The sequence below is a fragment of the Erigeron canadensis genome, chromosome 6 (genome assembly GCF_010389155.1).
Source record: "Erigeron canadensis isolate Cc75 chromosome 6, C_canadensis_v1, whole genome shotgun sequence".
Classification (NCBI taxonomy): domain Eukaryota; kingdom Viridiplantae; phylum Streptophyta; class Magnoliopsida; order Asterales; family Asteraceae; genus Erigeron; species Erigeron canadensis.
Window position 1 is genome coordinate 34,385,596 of NC_057766.1, and position 20,102 is coordinate 34,405,697.

At 35.0% G+C, this 20,102-nt stretch overlaps 4 protein-coding genes across 5 annotated transcripts; 3 read left to right on the forward strand and 1 right to left on the reverse strand.

The window, feature by feature from the left end:
* Positions 1–607: 607 nt before the first annotated feature.
* LOC122603392 (sulfite oxidase) lies at positions 608–6,118 on the reverse strand. The gene is made up of 12 exons (XM_043776079.1): positions 5,813–6,118; positions 5,396–5,511; positions 5,228–5,290; positions 5,095–5,131; positions 4,910–4,991; positions 3,654–3,772; positions 3,439–3,534; positions 3,146–3,256; positions 2,959–3,060; positions 2,382–2,429; positions 1,618–1,833; positions 608–917 (listed from the first exon to the last, which is right to left on the reverse strand). Exons 1-12 carry the CDS (start codon positions 5,885–5,887, stop codon positions 801–803), a joined length of 1,182 nt encoding a protein of 393 aa, XP_043632014.1. The 5' UTR covers positions 5,888–6,118; the 3' UTR covers positions 608–800.
* A 2,663-nt stretch (positions 6,119–8,781) lies between these two features.
* Positions 8,782–10,818, forward strand: LOC122605659 (pentatricopeptide repeat-containing protein At2g36730-like). The gene has a single exon (XM_043778614.1). It carries the CDS (start codon positions 9,004–9,006, stop codon positions 10,558–10,560), a length of 1,557 nt encoding a protein of 518 aa, XP_043634549.1. The 5' UTR covers positions 8,782–9,003; the 3' UTR covers positions 10,561–10,818.
* A 680-nt stretch (positions 10,819–11,498) lies between these two features.
* Positions 11,499–14,256, forward strand: LOC122603949 (mitochondrial import receptor subunit TOM20-like). Of its 2 annotated transcripts, none has more exons than XM_043776816.1 (6): positions 11,499–11,651; positions 11,731–11,809; positions 11,910–12,076; positions 12,155–12,202; positions 13,594–13,692; positions 13,890–14,256. In XM_043776816.1, exons 1-6 carry the CDS (start codon positions 11,556–11,558, stop codon positions 14,013–14,015), a joined length of 615 nt encoding a protein of 204 aa, XP_043632751.1. In that variant the 5' UTR covers positions 11,499–11,555; the 3' UTR covers positions 14,016–14,256. The 2 variants fall into 2 exon arrangements, with proteins under 2 accessions (XP_043632751.1, XP_043632750.1); XM_043776815.1 differs by having other exon boundaries at positions 11,501–11,651; positions 11,907–12,076.
* A 1,329-nt stretch (positions 14,257–15,585) lies between these two features.
* LOC122603379 (receptor-like protein kinase FERONIA) lies at positions 15,586–18,681 on the forward strand. Its single transcript, XM_043776061.1, has 3 exons — positions 15,586–15,824; positions 16,903–18,229; positions 18,324–18,681. The coding sequence occupies exons 2-3, from the start codon at positions 16,924–16,926 to the stop codon at positions 18,362–18,364; spliced, it is 1,347 nt and encodes a 448-aa protein (XP_043631996.1). The 5' UTR covers positions 15,586–15,824; positions 16,903–16,923; the 3' UTR covers positions 18,365–18,681.
* Positions 18,682–20,102: the final 1,421 nt, after the last annotated feature.

The window sequence follows — 20,102 nt, forward strand, 5'->3', positions numbered from 1 at the left end:
TTGAGTCATGTTTGGCTTTATGCACGTGCCTATTAACCTATGTTTATTATGCTTTTATGTTGCTGTTTGATATTTTCAAATGAGTTCTTGTATGTTATTTTTTGTTGGATATGTTGGAAGGTGCGTTATGTTACTCTAATCTGTGTTTAATGTAACCATGTGATACATGGCTGTCTGGTATGGTTACTCACTTCTTCCACCCTACTATTTTTTCCCCGTTTGGCCGAAGGTCCTTATGGAAACAATCTCTTTACCTTTAGGTAAAAGCAAAACTGTCTACATCTTACTCCATACCCCGCTTTGGTGGCAGGAATTGGGAATTTTTTATGTTTCATAGAGTGGTTGTTGCATATTTTATGGCACTCCACGTGAGTGTTGAAAGTCTTCATTATTAAGAGTTTATGACCCAAGTCTTGCAACTTGACGAACATATGCTGTTACTTTTTACACCAGAATAATTTGTATGCAAACAGTGTTTTAATTGGGGCAAGTTATTTAATTTACTGTAATTAACTAATTACCTAGACAATTAGATCTGATATGGGTGCTCGGCTCAATTTTATATCATAAAGCAACGTATGATAGCATGAAATTCTCAAAAGGGATATGCAGAAATTGTAGTTCATATTAATCACAAAAGTAGTTATATGTTACAAAACCCAGCAACAAGCAGAAAATACAAACTATCACTCCTAAAGTTTGTAGTACACAACTGTAGAAAATACTGCAGGGGTTATAAGCTATTTTACCACCCTGATCATATTATTGCAAAGCTTCTGCGTTGCCATATGCAAGTTAAGTTACATATTTGAATGCCTAACTTGCACATGAACACGATGCCATGATGTGTTCAAAATTCCTCTCAAGTTCCAGATGTCCTCAACTTTTTCGGGTTGGACATTTGCAGCTGTGTCTATCTGCTCATCAAATTTAAAAAAACAGAGTTAATGGGGCATATTATTCTTCATATGGAGGGTCTTCTCAGATCTTTGCTTGAACAAAACTTTCACATCTCACAAAGGCATTTTCCACTTTCTTAGGACCTTGGGATATACAGTTCTGACAGTGATACATAGTGGACATCTACTTGAATTGTGTTCCTTCACAGAAGTGTGTACGTAATGTTGGATGGAGTGAACTGTATTCTTGAATCTCCATGTACACATTAGAGGTGGCAAATTGGGTGGGTTGGGCAATGGTTCAAAACTGATGGTGAGTGAAAACAAATTGGATCATGTACTCATGTTGCCACCAGTCGTTTTTGCAACATTATACTGTTCAAAAAAGTTCCAACTTGCCTAGGAAATTTAGTTCGGACGACTAGCAAGTTGCAACCGGTTAGACTTAATTGACCTGTTTGACCCCTTTCATATTTAGCGAAGTTTTTAAACATGACCCATTTAACATGTTCTAATATATCAACCCATTTTAGTAAAAAAAGAACAAGCTAATACCGCCACCTCTGGTACACACTAAACAAGATGTATTCCACCAGAATATACCATTTGTCTTTGTGTGTAGCTTGCTATCACGTTTGATATAGGAGCATATATATAAGTCAGTTTATCAATCTGCATCGATAAAAGTCGATCACAATAATAGAGAGAGATGACATACTGCTTTGGCAACTATCTCTACATTTGAGTGTACATCTGCCTCAGCTTCAAAAAGTACCCATGCCCATTTGTCGCTTCTTTCTTCATCAGCCATGTATTGACTACCAGGCTTTTGATATCTAGATGCCTCCTTCCAGGTTTTACCCCCATCAGTTGATATATCAACTCGCTCAATTCCACGCCCACCTCCAGAAACCGCATATCCTTTTATAGCTATCTGCAGAAAATGTTGAAGAAATAAGCTCCTATATAAATGTGCCAAAATGATTCGCCAACGACTCAAATCAGGTAACTTCTAATTACAGGAATGAATTGGATCAGTTGGGTAGGCCCAAGACCCTTGCATGCCCATTTGTTGAAAGAAAAAAACACTAGTAGTTAGATACAATTAGATAATTCAATACTATTTCAATTTAAAGAAAAAAAAAAATTTTAAGCAATCTGGAAGGTGCTAAGCACCAACAAACAATATATAGCAACTTTAGACCAGTTTGACCTATTTCCTTTTTTATACTTTACTGATTTAACCTATCAAAGATACATTGTTGAAATTGACTAACCAAGTAACAACATCTGGGTGGACAGCAATAAATTCATACAAAAAAACATCTTGTCAGGTTGTTCCAGGGGAGTTGTGCATGAGAACCATTAGCTGGAAGGTTCAGGCAGCAATTACCACTGGACATATGTGCAATAGTGCCTCTCATAACTCTCTTATCTAACACATGAAAATTTTGATAGTATAAATACCAAAGGTTTACTGACCTTTCCATTCTTCCCCACATTCACGTCCTCCAAAGAGCATATTGCACTCTGCCAATAAGCAACCCAAAATGGAGTCAATAATATTAATGTGATTATGAACTCCTGATTTCTAAACGGTAATATATACTAGACTTCTGACAGTATCTTAACTGAACAGAACACTAATTTCAAAACCTGTAACCAAGACAAAATCCTACTAATCTACTATAATTTCATCCGGCACAGTGAACGTGGACAGTTAAATTCCAAAAAAAATAACACAAGCGCAGAGCCAGTGGCGATGTGCATGAACTTTCTTTGTAATCCAGTAACAATAACTTTACCCTTTTTTCTACAAAATAGTCCAAATCTGACTAGCGAACATCAAATGAGTTCAGTCTTTAACTGTTTTGAAAAAATTAGCTTAACTGGAGAAACAAAAATAGTAAAAAACTACTCTAATTTATTCAGAAAGTGTTAGAATATAACCATCTTGGGATCAACAGTACTATAAAGCCTAGCTAGTACTAAGTTGGTGTTTCATATTTATAGGTTGGCCATTATAATATTTAGTAACCTAGAAAGTTAGTAGAAGTACCTGGACAGGAAAATCCATTTGAGGTCTTCTGGTAGACCAATCAATATTGTCCCAATTTACTGAAGGTGGAAACATTTTGTAGTCTTTTTGCATAAAGAATCCCTGGAAGTAGCAATACACTGTGGTATTAAAAACACAAACCGGAGATTACAATTTTTACAGAGAAGGGTTGAATACTCAATCTCACCTGGCAGACTTGGGAGTCTATGTTGATGCTATCCAGCCACTTCACAGAACGAGCACCTATAACCCCTGGGACGACTACTCTCAGTGGATATCCATGATCTCTGTTGAGAGTCTTCACAGTATCACAAACCATAAGTAAAAGTACACCGTTGGTTTTGAAATAAACACATGCATTATATATATATATATATATATATATTAGATCTTTCAGGTAATGAATGCTGGTTAAAACCATCAATGAAAAGCATAGAAGATATTGAGGTTTCATTAATAGCATTAGATATTTAGTTATACCTCTCCATTCATCTCATAAGCAAGCAAAACATCAGCTTCAGGATTTGTTGCCTGACTTAGTGGAATTGATGCCTTGTATGGACCTCCATTCTCCTCCTATGGTCATATGGAAAACAATGAATAAAGTAAGTTGTGATCAATAAACAACAGAAACGTGAAACACTGATTAAATTAAGCGGTGATCAAACAAACAGATTCGACAGGTGAACACAAACCTTGCACCTGTCAACGCTCACAAATTCAACATGTTTTCCACCTTTTGGTGTGGTACTTGTTGATTTGGGTATACCAACTAGTTCAAGAACATCTGCAAGTTTTGCTCCACCCCAAATTGCTGACAGGATCACAGCATATAGCAAAACAATTTAGACAAAAAGAGCAAGTTCCATATACATACCACGACTATGTTATACACTTGATACTAGAATAATTAAGTGACAACTTCACAAAACCTTTTACATTAGTTGGCATTTCTGCCAGAAATTTCATACTAGCATATATATATATATATATATGTATAAGTTTTACTATTTGGACTTAGGATGTATATGGTATAAATTTGTATATTGCAGAATACTCTTACTCCTGCCAGTACAAGGTACTAGTTAGACCAATTGGGTGAAACCCCTGTGGTACCACCATCATGTGACCACATGGGCCCACAGATGAAGGTTAGAGGTCACAGACTCAAAACTTGCCAAAGGTAAGTGAAGAAACTATATCTTGTGATCCATAATCCATGTGTGAGGATGGTGACTTACCGGGCATGAGTTCTATGCGGTGTGCAATCTGAGTACCAAGACGGTACATGAGACCATAAGGTTCCCACACATTTACCTTTTTTTTACAGGGTACTTGTTTGTGACTGTCAAACCTACACTGAAGTGTACTTTATATTGTCATGTAGACACCCAAAAAAAAAAAAAAATTATAACAAGCCTTAATCCCTTGATCAGTGAAAGTGGTAAGATACTATTTAACTGTCCTCAAAAGGTGGCAGACATGCACATAACTTTGGTTGATGCTAAATACATGTTTGCTAGCTTAATGAGTACAAAACACATGTATCCATTATTGTGACCACATAGCTGAATGTCAGTTGAATGCATTGTTAATAGCAAAAAAATAAAAAACCAATGATTTCCTAATGTTATTTGATAATCCATAGCTTGACTATCTAAAAGCTCAGTAACAAAATAAAGCTAGTCTCAACAAAATGTCCAAATGTTTTTCACACTAAACAAGTCATCAAAGTTAAGGTTGTTCTACTATTTATTTCTTCCTAAATACACTCATCCCTGTAACAGGCAGTTCCAACTGTTTTTTTTGGTAACAGTAAGAGTAAGTTATTTAATTGGCGAATAGGTCCATCAAGTTTATAGATTAGAGGATTATGACGTTGGGTATAATTATGAAAGAATGACAGCTATCGGTGACAACATAATCTCAAACTGTGGCATTAGAAACGAACCATTTCCCAAGGCAGCAACATCCCAGCCAACTCCTCTTACAGTTCTAGTTTTGCTCATGGCGGTTCTTCTATTACCAGCACACTGTAAGTATGTTAAAAAGATATAAAGGTAGTTTGTCATAACAGACGGATTGAAACATCAATTAAGAAATATCTTTATAAACAGGAATATATGAAGGGTACACCTGTAAAGTAGCGGTAACATTATATTTCGGAAGATTCCTGCAATTCAATTAACAAGATAAGCTTTCCAAAAGAAACATACCCATTATATCGTATCATGAATGTAATCAAAACAGAGCAGATATTAGTACTCACATAATATCTTTCATGAAAAGATCTTTGGGTTTGTCAATTAGCCCGGAAATAGACACACAATATCTGTTCATATAAAACAGATCATAAAGGTCGATTAAAATGCATCACAAGTTATCTCATAATAAAAAACTGTGCACATGTCAAGATAGAAAAAGCATGTTTCAAGACCTTTCGATGTCATCGACAACAGGTATCGGTCCATGGCTTCTCTTATAGAAGAAATCCGTAGGAGTCACATAAGATGAAACCAAAGCTTGACGTGGCGGCTCAGCATTGAACGGTTGCTGTACCAAAAATGATCAACTCATATCAATCAACAAAATCCAGGTGACATCAAACCAGGTACGTCTTCCACAGTATGAGCATAACAAATTACACTAGGGGTCTTGAATGCAATTGAACTTGCTAAACACTATGCCGGATAGCAACAGTCCCCTAAAAATCCATAACTTAAAACTGTATATGCAAACTAAGAAAGAATATATATTGATTGACATAATAATGATAATAATCCTAGGGCTTTGAATATTTGCTTACACAATTAAATTAAGAAGTGAAAAGATCAGATGGTAAGATGTAGCTTGCCTTAGCATTAACTTTGAGAGCAGGATGACGTGGCGGTTCTTCGGAATAGTTAATCGGTGCTCTGATTCCTGGCATGTTTTTTAGAGGAGGTTTTCAGATGAATTTAAGTGTGTGTGAATAATGGCAAAATAGAGAGGCAGAAGAACAAAGAAGAGCTATCAGCTATGGGCAAAGTGTTTGTGTGTGTGTGTGTGTTATATCGTCACTTGTGGATGTGGAGAATCTTGGAAGATTCGAAAATGTTATTGGACAATATAATTAATTTTATTTTTATTTTATAGATAGATGGGAAAACTAGTTGTTGCACTTTGGTAGCCCCGTGAAATGATATTATTGATGATGATGATGATGCTGCCATGATAGAATTTCTGTGGGCTGGTGGTGAATGTTTTGTTTTGTTGCAACTTCAGTATTTGTTTTTGTTTTTTTGCAACTTCAGTATTTGTGCCTTTTCATTTGTGATAACTAGCATTATACCCGCGTAATGCGGAGATGGTGATAACGACGGTGGTTTAGTGGTATCGGTGATGAGTGGTGATCGATGACATTGAAAATTGGTGTTGAGTGATCTAACCGTGTAAGTTGATACAATGATGATAGTGATATTTTAGAAGATAAGGGTTTAAAGTGTAAATTAATTCTTTAAGGGTAATTTTGGTAATATCTGATAACCCTTTCCCTAAGGGTTATTTATTAACGGCAATCTAGTAATTTCTCATCTAACTATTTTCTAACTCTTTCCTAAAATAGGAGGTGAATATTCATTATAAAGGAATAGTATAAGTAGTAGATAATAAAATGCTTTTATAAGTTGTGATGACTTTTAAGTTTTTGTGCCTTTTTGGCTAACTCGACTTTTCTTGGCTCGATCAAATGGGCTTTTGTATTTAAGTTGTAATAATTGTATTTGTGGTGTTGTAATTGTAACTTGTGAGCTTCGCACTAGCATATCTTGGTAATTGGTAAAGTAATAAAATTAAGTTTGGTTGGCTTAAAGGCATAATTAACTTGTCAAGCGGCAATTCCTCATCCTACATTAGTTGCCACTTGCTTGTCGAGATAGTTGTGGTTGACTAACCAAGTAGTAGAATGTGTATAACTTTGATATACATCATTTATTAGAAAATACCAGACATGCAACAAAAAAATCGGTTAATTTAACCGAACCGGCCAGAAATCGGTTAACCTAACCGGTTAGTAACCGAGAGAGTACAAACCAAACATAGGTTAACAAAAACCGAAGGTTACAGATCGATTGCCAATTCCTTGACGAAAATCGATTATTAACCAGTTATTTTCACACCGATTATATAATAAATATATTATTAGTATATATTATTGTAATTAGATATTTCCATTCCATTCATTCTGAAATCTGATCACATATCAGTATTATTCGATTGATCGAGCCCATTAGTTTACCCAGCCATAGCCCAACAGTAAAATTAACCCATCCAACCCATTAATATGTAATCTGTTTTTAAAAAAAAAGAGTTAATTGCAGGATTCGTCCCTGTGGTTTACCTATTTTTGTGGTTTACAACCCTGTTAAGTTTTTTTAAACAAATCCGTCCAAACTTGTCATATTCTTTGCAAGTTACGTCCCTGTGGCTAACGACGTTATTATTTAGCCGTTAAGTCCACACATGTGAGTTGCACTTGAGGGCAGTTTTGTAATCTGCTACCCACAAACAACTTTGTAATTGCACGATTCGTCCCTGTGGTTTGTCCATTTTAGTGGTTTACATCCCTACTCAAGAATTTTTGTGGAATAGATCCAAAGTACGCAAATTTGTTGCATTTTCCATCCCTGTGGTTGATGTTGTCAAATTTTTTACGTTAAATGGGATCACGTGCAATAACAAGTTTGATGGGATTTTCAAAATTTTGCAAACCGTCATTGATTTTTTGACGGTGGAATTAAACAACGTTTAAAGTATACAGCTAAGCAAACATGTTGATGGGTTGGTTAAAAATGAAAAATCTGCATTGATGAGCTTCCCCATTGGAACCAACCACCACCAAGCTCTCACCATTACCACCACCACAAACCAAGCTGTTCTGAAACACAATCGCTGACCGCCACTGATTGATGCGTCTTTATTACCCGAACAACTACTTTGTATGTTGTTTAACACACACACTTATGGGTTTTTACGAATTTACATATACATATTAACATATATACCATATATATATATATATTTATAGGATTATGGGCCTTTGGGCTTTATACATGGATGTGTATTAATATGCAGTTTCTTTTTGTTCGAGCCTTAACAACCTAAATATCACAAGAATTAATTTCAAAAATAATTGGATGAGAAGAAAATTGAATAAAGAGGAATTTAATGATTTGTGAAAATAGGTAAAAATAACAAGGAAAGAAAAACTGAATTGATTTTGGTGGAGCCGTAAGAAATAAGAAAGATAAAAAGAATAGGTGTAAGATTTGGGAGAATGTACGAAAATACATTCACATGTGTGGTACGTGATTCCATTTAATAGAAAAAAATTGACTACATCAACCACAAGGATGGAACATGCAACAAATTTGCATACTTTGGATCTATTCCACAAAATTTTTTGAGTAAGGATGTAAATCACTAAAATGGACAAACCACAGGGACGAATCGTGCAATTACAAAGTTGTTTGTAGGTGGCAGATTACAAAACTACCCTCAAGTGCAGCTCACGTGCGTTGACTTAACGGCTAAATAATAACGTCATTAGCCACAAGGACGTAACTTGCAAAGAATATGACAAGTTTGGACGGATTTGTTTAAAAAAACTTAACAGGGATGTAAACCACAAAAATGGGTAAACCACAGGGACGAATCCTGCAATTAACTCAAAAAAAAGAAAAGAAAACAACCACAAGCATAAGCCATCAGGGATCGATCGACTTTCATTTATTTTATAATTCAAGAATTGGGGATTAGGTTTTAAGGGTTCTTTAATTATGCAGCCACCACCATCGATTCAACACATATAATCTCTTCATAAAATCAATAAATCTTTTTCTTCAATCAATCACTTTCTTTCTCTTCTCTTCATAAAATCAACACAAATAAACACAAACACAGAACCGAAAATCATGGCTGCCACAAACACAAACACAACCACCACCATCGATTCAAGTACTGCTCACGGTTCTTGTGACGTTGGTGCTTCCACAACTGAATATTTGTATGTTGGCTATAAAACTGTCCATGTTAGTTTTTGCTACTGCGTGCTGGATTTCTGTTCAGGTTTATAAATCTGTCCAGGTGCTTGATATCTGTTCAAGTTTAATCTTCCCTTTCAGTTTGTATAGATGCAGTGTAATTATGTTTGTTCGTCCACGCATCATAAAACTCCGACCACCATGCTGGTCACATATTACAGCCAGACATGTTCACACAAAACACCCACACTTATCTCTACTGGCAGACAAATATTGCACTTCCATGCGCCAACTCAAACAAATCCACGCTCAAATGCTTGTATCCGCCACTATTTCGGACAACTTCGCCGCCAGCCGTTTACTATCCTTTTCAGCTCTTTCAATCCACGGGGACTTAACTTACGCTTCAAAATTGATAACCACTATTCAACATCCAAACATGTTTATGTGGAACACCCTTATTAGAGGCTTAGCAATTAGCCATAACCCACATGAAGCGTTATTATTGTATGTAAGTATGCGCCGAAAAGGCGTTACGCCTGGAAAACATACGTTTTCGTTTGTTTTGAAGGCGTGTTCGCGGTTAAAGTTGGTTACGTGTTGTAAACAAGTTCACGGGAATGTTGTGAAAGTTGGGTTTGATTTGGATTTGCATGTTGTGAATAACTTGATTAGGGGGTACTCGGTTTGCTTGAGTTTGGGAGATGCACGCCAAGTGTTTGATGAATTTCCTGAAAGGAATGTTAATGTTTGGACCACGATGATATGTGGGTATGCTCAAAATGATTGTGCAAATGAAGCATTGGAGTTGTTTAATAGAATGGTCGGTGATGGTGTTGAACCAAATGGTCCAAGCCTTTCGTCTGTGTTGTCAGCTTGTGCGCGGTCTGGGTGTCTGGAAATTGGAGAGAAGATACATGGGTATGTGAAAGAGAAAGAATTTGAAACGGGGGTTTTTCTTGGTACGGCTTTGGTGAATATGTACGCTAAAAATGGAGCAATTTTGATGGCTAAACGTTGTTTCGACGATATGGTTGATAAAAATATTGTAACTTGGAATGCAATGATTTCAGGGTTAGCAGTTCATGGACATGCTAAAGAAGCAATAGAGTTTTTTCAGGATTTAGAAAAGCATAATGTGATTCCAAACGATAGCACATTTGTTGGGGTTTTATCTGCTTGCTGCCATAGTGGAAACTTCGATTTTGGCAGGAAAATATTTAACTCCATGGAGAGTGTTTATGGGGTCAAGCCAAAGATACAACACTACGGATGCATGGTTGATCTTTTGGGTCGAGATGCGAAGGTATTGGAGGCCGAAGAAATGATCAATAAGATGCCATGGAAAGCGGATTTGAAGATTTTGGGAGCTTTGTTGAGTGCTTGTAGTAATCATGGAAATATCGAGGTTGTTGAAAGAGTAGTGAAGAAGATGCTTGCATTGGAGCCAAATAACCATGGAGTTTATGTTGTTTTGTCAAATATGTATGCAGATGTTGGACGATGGGAGGATGTTTCGAGATTAAGGGAAATTATGAAAAATGAAAGTTTGAATAAAACACCTGGATGGAGTCTTGTTTGATTGATGAAGATCATCATCATATGCACCCATTTGACCATATTCCATAATTCCTTTGCAAATATTATCATCTAAATATGGTAGTGTAGATTAAACAAGAAACATGATTGAAGATACATATGGGTCAAAGTCATTAACCAATAATTTATGATGATTAGCATTATAATCTTATGAGAAAATTAAGTTGGCAAGACGGTAGCTCTGGATATGCACTTAAAGACGATTCTTTCTTTTTAATAATAAAATCAATGCTATTTACCTTGTCTTTTACTCTACCAATAGTGATTAGTTTTAACATTTTCTGAGGACCTCTTTTAAGAGGTTCTCCAATGGGATTAAGTTATCAAAGACTTTTTTTCAATGTCTCTATTATCAATATATGATATTGAATTAAAAGTGTTAGTGGAAATTATAAATAAGTATTTAATTAAAAGTAAGTGTGAGTGTGTAATAAAAAGTCTTTGATGAAATAGTTTGATGAATATCAAGCTTTTGAAGAAAAAAGTCATTGTCTCCAATGGTATAAAGCTATTGAAAGACTTTTTCTTTCACAAAAAGTTTTTCATCAACCTACCATTAAAGTTGCTCTAACATTCAAACCCAAAATTACAGTCTTATCCCATAATCAAAATGTCACTTCATATAAGAGCGAGTTCTGACCAATGTTGTAGAACTAGGTCGAATTGACTGAGAACTTGGACTTGACTCCTTCAGTTCTTCACGAGTCTGATCCAGCTAGATTGGACTCAAACTCGATTCAAGACTTGAGTCGACTTTGTTCATACTCGTCCGATTTAGGTCAAAACTAGGATCAACTTTGGTCGATTTTATTTTTTATTTAAGAAAAAACTTTTAATAAAATCTTATTTTCCAACAATTATTTTCGAACTTTAAAGCAAGGTATATTTCTAAATAATTATTTTAAAAAGGAAAAAAGAAACCTTGCATCTGTATAAAAGGTACATATTGAGGTGGGTTTCTGGAGAAATTAGAGGGGAATGGATATGCCAGCAGACTTCGATCGTCTTCTCCTTTTCGAACACGCCATCCGTGCCGCTGAAGTCACCTACGCCAAAAACCCTCTCGACGCCCAAGTTAGTCTTTTCCACCTCTCTATTTTCTATATCTATACATACATAGTAAATCTCTATTATTTTCTATCAATTGTCATAGAACTTAACCAAATGGGGAGCTGCTTTGCTTGAACTATCCTCATTTCGAAATATCCATGAATCTAAAGCTCTGATTAAAGGTACAATAATTTAATATTAAGCCTTATTCCATTTATTGTTTATTATGACCTAATTTGGTTAATATTATATTACGAGTAACATTTATTTACTCTATAGAAGCCATATCGAAATTGGAGGAAGCATTATCAATTCAGCCAAATAATCACGAGGCTTTGTGGTGTATGGGTAATGCTCAAACTTCTTATGCCTTTATGACTCATGATAAAGATGAAGCTAAAGGTTATTTCGATTCCGCTTACAATTTCTTTCAGAAGGCCGTTGACGAGGCAAGTTTTACGATTGATTTGTGATTTCGGCTTAGTTTATATTATGTTTTGCTTAGTTAACTATCATGCCGATTGCAGGATCCAGGGAATGAACTTTATCAGAAATCATTTCAAGTGGCTGCAAAGGTATGTTGTTATCTGTTCACATTATATGACCCACGGCTTATTTGATTGCTCAGCAGTGTAATGATAAATTTATATCGCTTATTGCGAAACTAGGTAACTTGATGTGTCCTATAAACCTCATAGTGTATATATAAGTGAGCTTGCATATGAATCATCTTGACTTGGACCGAAGATGCTTAGGGACAGATAACGTAGTTACCTCATATCTATATTTTTATCTATGCGGCTATTTTCTCTTATAGAGCTATAGTGTACCGTGAATGTATGTTGACTATGAGAATTAATGGCGTGACAGAACATACGGTGAATTTATGTACCTGTAATGATCCTTGAGGATTTGAGTAGGCATGATGGAATTTTTGTCAATGTGAGATTTGAGAGGTAACCGGGGCGTCAATGTAGACTTCTCAAAGTCAACAGTTGATAGCCTGAGCAATTCAAGTATATATATTGCTGTAAGATGTCAAGTTGTCAATGATACATGGCCCTTCTCTATGATACTCGTTTACACAATAAACATTCTGATATGAACTACAAGTCGAAGGGTGTTAATTGTCGTTTTCTAATAATTAGTTACTATTATTTTTGGTAAATTCTTATGGTCATGTTTATTAATAAGGCCCGCGAGCCATTGTGTTAGGCATTGAATGAGTTATAAGTCGGTCTCTTGAACTAATTAGGAGTCACTGGAACTCATATCCTGTTTAGTAGTCCTTGGATCTCGAACGTCATTATCTATCTAATTGAACAGCTAACTTTTGTTTGCTGGATCGGTGTTATTCTTTCTTAGTATACGTGTCACGTGTGTTTGCTGGAATTTTTCTCAGATACACATCAGATTCCTAATAAACATGAATCACAAATCACAATCTATATTGTATTTTGGAGATAAACAAGTCTCAACCTGATGGAAGCACCGTCTAAGTTGCTTATGCGAGTATCAAATAGACTAATGTCAGATAATTCAGATATTATGTAGGGAAACAACATTCCATATATATACTATAATATTTGTGGATTGCACATAACGGGCAGATAGAGCTCATACCTTTAATATAACGTTTATTGATGGTGGTTGATAACTTGGATTAATATACATTTAATTTGTTATAGGAACCTATAAAGTTGCACTCAAAGATCATATTAGATTAGACTATCAACTTGTAAGGGACTTAGGGCTACAGATATAAATTCTGTCATGGGACTATGATGGAATTAAGAATTGTTTATGTGCCATAAGAGCATGTGACAATACATTGGTTGGTTGTAAATTTTTTTTTGCTGTGGCCATTATGGTTGCTTATATATCATCTGTCGGTGAAAAAAATATATTATACTTGTCTCAGTTTCTATAAGCAGCTGTTGAACAGATGAAAAAACTGTTGTTTCAGGCTCCTGAATTACACTCAGAGTTCCTTAGACAGAATTTGAGTCAACAAGCCATGGCCTCAGGGGTTGGAGCTGGGTCATCAACATCTTCCAATGCCAGGGTATTTTCTTTTCTCATTATTATGATTGTGATCTATTTGTGTAATTTCTTCTAAAGTACTTACAAGTGTTAACGAGATAAATTTGCCATCCTACTATCGAAGGTCCTTTCTGTGTTCGTTCAAAAGAAAATGTCGTTCTACTTGATGAACATATTTGTATTGTACTTAAGTTATCAAATTGTTTGCAATCCTTTTAGGGACCAAAACCACAGGATAGCAGTGATCTGAAATATGACATATGTGGATGGATTATTCTTGCTGTGGCTATTGTGGTGTGGGCAGGATTTGCAAAAGCTAATGTACCTCTACCACCTCCAAAATGATACAACACATTGTTTGGCGATGTCTGCTGGTTTGGATCAGATATTCGATTATTGAGTACATGTTTGCAGTGGTGAGAAATAGGGACTTCTATCTGATTCTAAGTTTTGACCTAGGTAATGCAAGATCACAACAATTTGACCTGATTAGGGTATGATGATGTCAGTCACTATGATCAAATATTTTCTCATGTAAGTCAACCAAGACCATTTGGCAAAATCTTGCAACATGTGTTTCTCTGTATACCCTCTTATTTACCTTGCTTTTTTAGTAGGGCTTTTGCTAGATTATCTTACAGATTAGAGTAATTTTATTTAAACAATGTCACCCTCTTATTGGTACATAAGTATCACAAAAAAACTCATTTTTTTCTTGGACTAAAAGATTTTTGGGAACTAAATGATGATGATCTTGTTGGGATAACAGTAAAGTGACAAAAAGAAATAAAAATGAAAATACTTTTAAGTCGGCCAACAAAGAGTATTAAAGTTTGATGTTTTTGGGTGTTTCTGCAACTCAAGATTACAATTCAAATTATTAATGGACAAAGTACAAACTTCATACGAAGGAACTATTAATGGGTATTTCTCTCTTGTAAACACAAGAAACATTTAATTAATTATAGATAAATGTTATCTATACTATCTCTATAAACAAACTATCCCCTTAAAATTTAACACTCTACCTTTAAAATCTTTAATTTACCCTTTTAATCTATACTACTATCAAAACTTTATCCCTGAAATTCCAAAATACCCTTAAAAAAACCTTACGCTTGTCCATTCCCTTCCCTGAAGTTGCTCAGATAGTATACCAAAAAAATACACGTGCGTTAAATTTAATAATCAATTAACATAAAAACATTTACTCTAAAATAACAACGGTGGTTTGCAATTTCAGCCGAACTAAGAAACACTTGAGTTGAATCATACATACTGATAATAACACAGTACCGCTACTTCCAACTTTTTTTTCCTTTTTTCTATGCCCCACCACATCGCGCGGGCACAAGACTAGCAGATAGATATACTAATAATCAAATGAGTAACTAGATGGTTAAATTATCACAAATTACAAAGACTATCCTATATGGCATCACTAATTACTTGCCAAATAAGCATTTCAAATAATCAAATGTCATCCTTTAATCTCCTATAATTAAAAATATGGAAAATGTTAAATGAACCCTTTAGGGCTTTATTTAACCTGCATAAAAATGTTGTATATTTTCATATCAAAAGCCCACCTCTGATTTTTATGGTAACTGTACAACTAATTAATGCAACTTAACGAAAGCCCTTACGGCTTCGTTTGGCAAAACCCAAAAAATATTTGTGATATATATTACTAACTTTTTTTTTTGAACGGCCTATGTTAGTTTTAAGTTAGTATTACATCAATTATACACCATGGGGTTTGATCCCCTTACCTCCGCACATAGTTGGGATTTGTTAACTAGTGCTGTGGGGCACTAGCTTACATACATTTAATAACACTAGTGCCCATCCCAATTTTGGTTTTATATACTGTGAAATGGATAATCCGGTACATTATCATTCTATAAAGAGACCATTCAAATCTAAGATCTATATAAAACTATAAAGACTCACCGACACATATAATCTTAATTTCCCAATATAGTACAAGAAGTTCACATATTCTGACAATATATAAACAAGTCTGCCTCCGCTTCGGGCTGTACATAATTCCCCAAAATTATTAACACCGACAGATAATTTTATTGGATGAAATGACAATCATCATCGTCTGCTAACTTTTTACCAACTTCTTAAATTCACTCCACTTTTCAGGTAATATTTGTATCTATAATCATCTTGTACGCTCTTGCTTTTTTAAGAAGTCCAAAGTTACCCATCGAGTTCATTCCTGGCTTTAGTTAAGCTCTTTTGAAAAATTTTTACTCTAATGATAAAAGCTTAAAAATAACTTATAATTCTTTAAATCACAGTTATGTATGAGAGCGTGTAATAGCTTGTAGTTTTCAAGTTTTTGTCAAAAAAGATGTTACATCCAATTGTAAAAAATCTTCAAAAAAGTGTGTTAGTCTTAAAAGAGTTTTACAAAGTTACCATTGAAGTGCTCTTATAATGTGTGTAAATATGAGGTTGGCCCATTTATTAAGACTCTTGCCTTTTAGGAAGAAACCCAAAGTTAGTTTAGTATTGTTTGTGATAATTTAGAGTAGTTGAGTAGATTTGCGCTTAAAAAAAATCTTCACATAATACCTTTACTATTGCGTTTTCATTCATTTTTATTTTATTTTTTGTTTTCTTCTTAAACCCCAAGTATTCAAAACTGTTGCTGCAAATATAATTGTTTTTTGATTTTTTCTATATATGAGGTTTTTTATTGTATATTTCTGATGAAGTTCAAGGGATGATGTTGTCATTTTAATTAAAAACATAATTTTTCATTAGTTATTTATTAACCATTACATTTTTTCTATGGCCTTTTATAATTTTTTTTTTCCTTGCAAACATCATGTAACTTGAATTCCTAAAAATGACAATATTAAGCATTTAAGCCATGTAAGACATGACATAATATGATTTATAAACTTGTGTTAGTAATGTGAGGAATTTATAAACCTTAGTTGCATGGTGCTCTGAAAGTCCAAATGCAAGTTATTTTGATAATTAAAATAGTATCAAAACATTACTGTAACCAAAAATATTGTGTCATGTTATATTTAGTTTATCAAGATTTTACTATTATTTTTAGTATTGGATTACACAATGGTTTAAAAGATACGAGTATATTTTAAGAGTTGTTGGTTAACTGAAATAAAGAAAAAAGAAATAAAATGGTAACAAAAAGACAACTGAAGAAGTATGTTGTTATACTAAATCCTTTCATAAATCCTTTCAGCTTTCAATTTGTGCGAATACAATGAGAAATACCAATATGTATTATCTAGTGGAGCAGCTCTCTTGTTTTGTACTACTTGTTCATGTGGTTTTAGCTGCAAATTATGTTCCAACGGATGTAATATTGTTAAATTGTGGCGCAAATGGTGAAACAAGTGATCCCGATGGTAGGAAATGGAGTACGGATATTGGATCAAAGTTTGCATCATCTGAAACGAATTCAATAGTTTCTGATGCTACTATTCAAAAACCATCGATTTCTGAAACTCCTTACATGACTGCTCGGATATTCCCATCTGAATTCACTTATAGTTTTCCATTAACATCTGGCCGAAAGTTTCTCCGCCTTTACTTCTACCCTGCAGATTATCCTAACCTTAATGCTACCACAGGCGTTTTTTCTGTCAAAGCCGGACAGTATACTCTTTTGAAAAACTTTAGTGCATATGATACGATTACTAATCTCAACTATGATTTCATTTCTATAGAGTATTCTATATATGTTGAATCTGGGACTTTGAATGTGACATTTACTCCTGCTAGAGACACTCCTAATTCATATGCATTTATCAATGGGATTGAAGTTGTATCTCACCCGGATATTTATTCTTCCGTGAGAACTTCTATGCTTGTTGGTACCTCAAGAACTTTTGACATTGATAACTCTACTGCACTTGAGAATGTGTATCGGTTAAATGTTGCTGGACATGCTATTTCAGCTAATGGGGATACAGGGATGTTTAGGAAATGGGTGGGTGACGCTAGTTATATTTTTGGCGCTGCCGTTGGGGTTGCTGTCACTACTGATCCAAATATTATGATTAGTTATCCTCCAGGGATGCCAGATTATGTTGCACCAGTTGATGTGTATAAAACTGCAAGATCCATGGGTCCAACTCCAGAAATCAACCTTGGGTTTAATCTTTCTTGGTATTTTGACGTTGACACGGGGTTCTCATACTTGGTTAGGCTTCATTTTTGTGAAATTGATCCGGATATTACTAGACATAACCAAAGGGTGTTTGAAATTTTTATTAACAATCAAACTGCACAACCGGACGCAGATGTCATTGCTTGGGCAACCAAGAGTAAGGTTCCGGTTTATAAAGATTATGTTGTATTTCTTCCATCCAAGAGTCCGAGACAAGATCTGTGGCTTAAATTGCATCCCAACACTTTCATGAAACCTCATAGATATGATGCAATCTTAAACGGTGTTGAGATATTCAAAATAAACTCTACTGGTGGAAATCTTGCAGGAACACTTCCAAATCCCATTCAAAAACAAGATATCATCGACCCATCAAGAGTATTACCACATAATTCAGGTAGTAACAAGAAAGGGGTAATTGGTGGCACGATTGGTGGTGGGATTGCTTCTACCTTTCTTGTTGGTTTCTTAGTTTGTGTTCTTTGATGTAGACAAAAGAAAAGAAGCAAAACTTGAGCGACGGGACATCTAATTAGCTACCACTCTCATTATGCGACGCATTGAACTTCAACACGCCACATGTCAAAAAATCGCATCCTCATGAAAGGGGCAACATTTCATGAGTAAGTGATTTTAAGTGTATCGGTAGTATGTGTTAAAGTGAGTCTCGTATGAAAGTGATTGTGAACCGATTGAAATTCTGAGTGTTGTTGCATCTATTACAGAGCAATCCGTTTCCCCATAATTTATTCTCGGGTTTTTGTACAAGTGTTCGTGCCTTATATCATACAGTACAATCTTAATTTTTTTTTATTTCTTTAAATTAGCCGATTACACCCTTGCCCCTAACCATGATATGGATATCTTAAACATACTACGTAGTAACTTAGAATTACAAAGTAATATAATTATTGTTGTAAATAATGATATATTTTAATTTAATAGCAATATGGGTAAAGAAAATGATATATTCTTACATATGAGAAAAAGAAAAAAATAGAAAATGTGATATTGAATATCATATCATATGTAGTGTGTATGGGAAACAAGTTTGTTGCCACGTATATTTAAAGTAAAGGGTAACACCACCAGAAAAAGGTCAACCCCACCAGGGTATTAATGGTGACGTCGCCGCTAATAGTGGGACCCGACATGAGGATAATGTTGACTGACACAGCATGTTCCCGAGGTGCCACGTTACGAGTATTAGCATTTACCCTATTTTTTTATGACGTATTTAAATTGTAAAATAAAATGTTTTATACCTGGAGCCTGGGAATAAGTCCATCCCTGATTTGTGGGGCACCTGATCCCATGACTCATAAGTATGCGGGACGGCAGCTACATATGTCCCTAAATAGCTCTTGTACCATTTGGAGGTGTCACCGATAGTCCGCCACTTGCTTTGAGTAGCATCAAGTGAAAGAGATATACATCGTCCTTTCTTCTGAAACTCCCGCTCCAGTTCCTTGTTAGCAGCGGCAGCTCTCCCTGAGCTCATCCTTGCAAAACAAAATTAAAGAACAAGTATATATACATATATATATGTGTGTGTATATATATATAGGGAAAAGTGAGTATGAGGCTGTTATGCACCCAACTTAGGTGAAAAACCCCTCACATACTAATATTTTAATATTTTAAATAAATACATGGCCCCCCATGATTTTTACCGTTTAAAAAAATGTATGTGGGGGGTTTTTCACCCAACTTGGGTGCCTAACAGCCTCATATTCCCTTCCCTTATATATATATATATATATATATATATTTGACATACATCTATATATACTTACCCCCGCTACGCCTACAGCCCCATTGCGGATTCCACCCCCAATTCGGAGGGTCATTGCCACCATCTCCACCATGAACGACAGTCTTTTTTTTTTTGAACAGCGAGTTAGTAGTTAGTAATTAGCGGTTAGCATTCGAGACACCACAGTGACATCCAATTGGGCAGTATACGATAAAACCCAGGACTCTCGAACCCCCCCCCCCCCAACTACCATAATAATCCACTCCTACAAATGTAGGAAGTAAGATTCGAACCCTAGTGACCTACATAAGTTATACACAAGTTATAAAATCAATAAGAACAATAAGTTATACACAAGTTATAAATCAATAAGAACAATTATCAAGGTTAAAAAAGGCGCAAATGAAATTAACATATTTTGGACACAAATCTTTTTTCCAACTTATTATACCTAAAATGAGCACATTTTTCCAACTTATTTTTACAAGCTTCTTTTCTAACAATAATACTTGCA